General features: G+C 43.1%; 1 protein-coding gene across 1 annotated transcript in view; it reads right to left on the reverse strand.

Moving 5' to 3' along the window:
* Positions 1–991: 991 nt before the first annotated feature.
* The window catches only part of LOC116846455, a 1,783-nt gene continuing 367 nt past the window's right edge, over positions 992–2,407 (reverse strand). The window contains exon 2 of the mRNA XM_032820269.1: positions 992–1,818. Within this exon, the coding sequence (XP_032676160.1) occupies positions 992–1,818 (827 nt within the window). The remainder of the gene's footprint in view (positions 1,819–2,407) is intronic.

Genomic DNA, 2,407 nt, shown 5'->3' on the forward strand with positions numbered 1-2,407 from the left:
GATCTTCTAAACATTATAAACATTGAATATAACATTTCTCGTGCAAGTAAAAAGGTAGATCTTCGATGATCTGTTTATATCTAACAGTAAATCTTATCAAATCCAATTTGCTCTAATGGGATCTACATATATCTAATGCAATCACTTCATTTTTCCCGAGGGATCTATTAGGATCTTAGTGGATATAACATTTCTCGTGCAAGTAAAAAATGGATCTTTGAAGATCTATTTATATCTAACAGTGTTGTGAACACGGCGTAGTGCCTCTACGCAGGTAACCCACGGAGTCTTCTCGGGATCGGGCGTGGTCGAGAAACGAGTGTTTTTCTTATTTAAATTCTTTTTTTGACTGAAAAGACTAGGTCTTGAATCGACAGTCTACTATGCTGCACAACACTTTATTGCGCTATTATACAAAAAACCGAAAACGAACGCAGCGGATAAAACAAACGTGACGTCTTCGTCGAAGTGAGGCGAGAGAGAGCTCACGCGTGCGCACCCTCCTCTGTAGCGCCACACACCGATCGGGCGGGAGCACTAAGACCGTCGCGTGAATTCACGACCAGTCGCACCGAGCGACCGATAAGGCAGATCGCATCTAGCAGAGCGCGGCAGTTTGAAACAAACATACGAGGACGAAATGTACCCAACAACGCCGCCCCCCTTGAAAGAACATGATTTCAATATAGGCGATCGGTTCTCTCGAACGCGAGAGATAATTTGACGCAGATCGGATAAATCAGCGCGTAGTGCTTGATTAACCTAAAATAGCACTACCTAAGAGTCATACAATTAAACAGAGCGCTAGACATTAAATGAAGCGAGTAAAAAACAAAAAAAAAACGAAGAAAGGCGCATTGTAATGTAATAAGTGTCGAAGAGGTTACTTATACTAAATAGATACATAATAGAGGATTTGAATGCAGAAACGAAACATAGTCTGCTCGAGCTACAAATGAATGATTGAAAACTATAATCGAATTAATATAACTCACGCATCCAAAGACAATATCGCTAGTTTAGATAAAGGTCTCGTCAACAAACCCTTCGCGGTGCGTACATCTGCGGTTCGTGCGGCGCCGTCAGAACCGACATGAACCTCCTGAACGCGTCCTAACATCCAATGTAATGGGGCTAAGCCCTGTTGTTTCACGAGCACGAGTTGTTTGGTTTTTAGTTGCACGCTCTTACTGGCCTTCCATTTAGTTCTTTCTTGCAAGGAATGGAAATACTCCTTACTCCACCTACGCCAAAAATATTGCCGCATTTGTTCCACTCTTTGCCATTGCGTTAATCTATTCTCATTTACATCATGCAAATCTCGAGAAGGGAAACTATTCATAGTAGTACCAATCAGAAAGTGACCAGGGGTAAGGTAAGACAAATCGTTTGAGTCGGTGCTTAGTTGTGTAAGAGGTCGTGAATTCAAGATCGCTTCTATTTCGCAGAACACGGTTTGCATTTCCTCAAATGTTAAATGACCTTTACCAACAATTCGATACATATGGTGTTTGGCTGATTTGACGGCAGCCTCCCACAAACCACCAAAATGCGGAGCGTTTGGTGAAATGAAATGCCAAGAAGTCTCTTGCTCACGGGGAAACTGCTTGACGTCGTTTTGCACTTGCTCACTATTTATGAAATCTCGAAATTCTTCAAGCTGTCTGCATGCACCAACGAAGGTGGTCCCATTATCCGAGTATATGCAGGCAGGCTTGCCTCTTCGTGAGATAAATAAGCGACGAAATGCACTAAGAAAGGCATCTGATGTCAAGTCACTGACTAGCTCGATGTGAACCGCCTTCGTAGCGAAGCATACTAAAATTGCAATGTATGCCTTATGATTACGTGCATTACGTCGCTTGCCCTCTCGTACTATTAGGTGCGCAACTAAGTTCTCGCTGTTTTTTTTTTTATGAAAATGCAACTTTATTGTGAAAAAATGGTTACAAATGAATCATTCAAAGTATTGCCCATCGCTAGCTACAACTTTTTCCCATCTTTCTAGCAGAGCTCGAATACCGTTACGGTAAAAGCGTTCGTCTTGTGAGGCTATCCACGAATCAAGCCATTTTTTGATGTCTTCATATGAGCGGAACTGCTGATCAGCCAGACCATGTGCCATCGAACGGAACAAGTAATAATCGGACGGCGCAATGTCTGGGGAATATGGCGGGTGGGGTAGGACTTCCCATTTCAGCGTTTCCAAGTAGGTTTTAACGGGTTTGGCAACATGAGGCCGAGCGTTGTCATGCAGTAGAATCACTTTTTCGTGCCTCTGCTCGTATTGTGGCCGTTTTTCGCGCAGTGCTCGGCTCAATCGCATCAATTGAATTCGATACCGTTCCCCAGTGATGGTTTCGTTCGGTTTCAACAGCTCATAATAAATAACACCGACCTGGTCCCA

This window comes from Odontomachus brunneus, unplaced genomic scaffold (genome assembly GCF_010583005.1).
Source record: "Odontomachus brunneus isolate Ranch 3 - 2012 unplaced genomic scaffold, Obru_v1 Obru_scaffold_064, whole genome shotgun sequence".
Lineage (NCBI taxonomy): Eukaryota > Metazoa > Arthropoda > Insecta > Hymenoptera > Formicidae > Odontomachus > Odontomachus brunneus.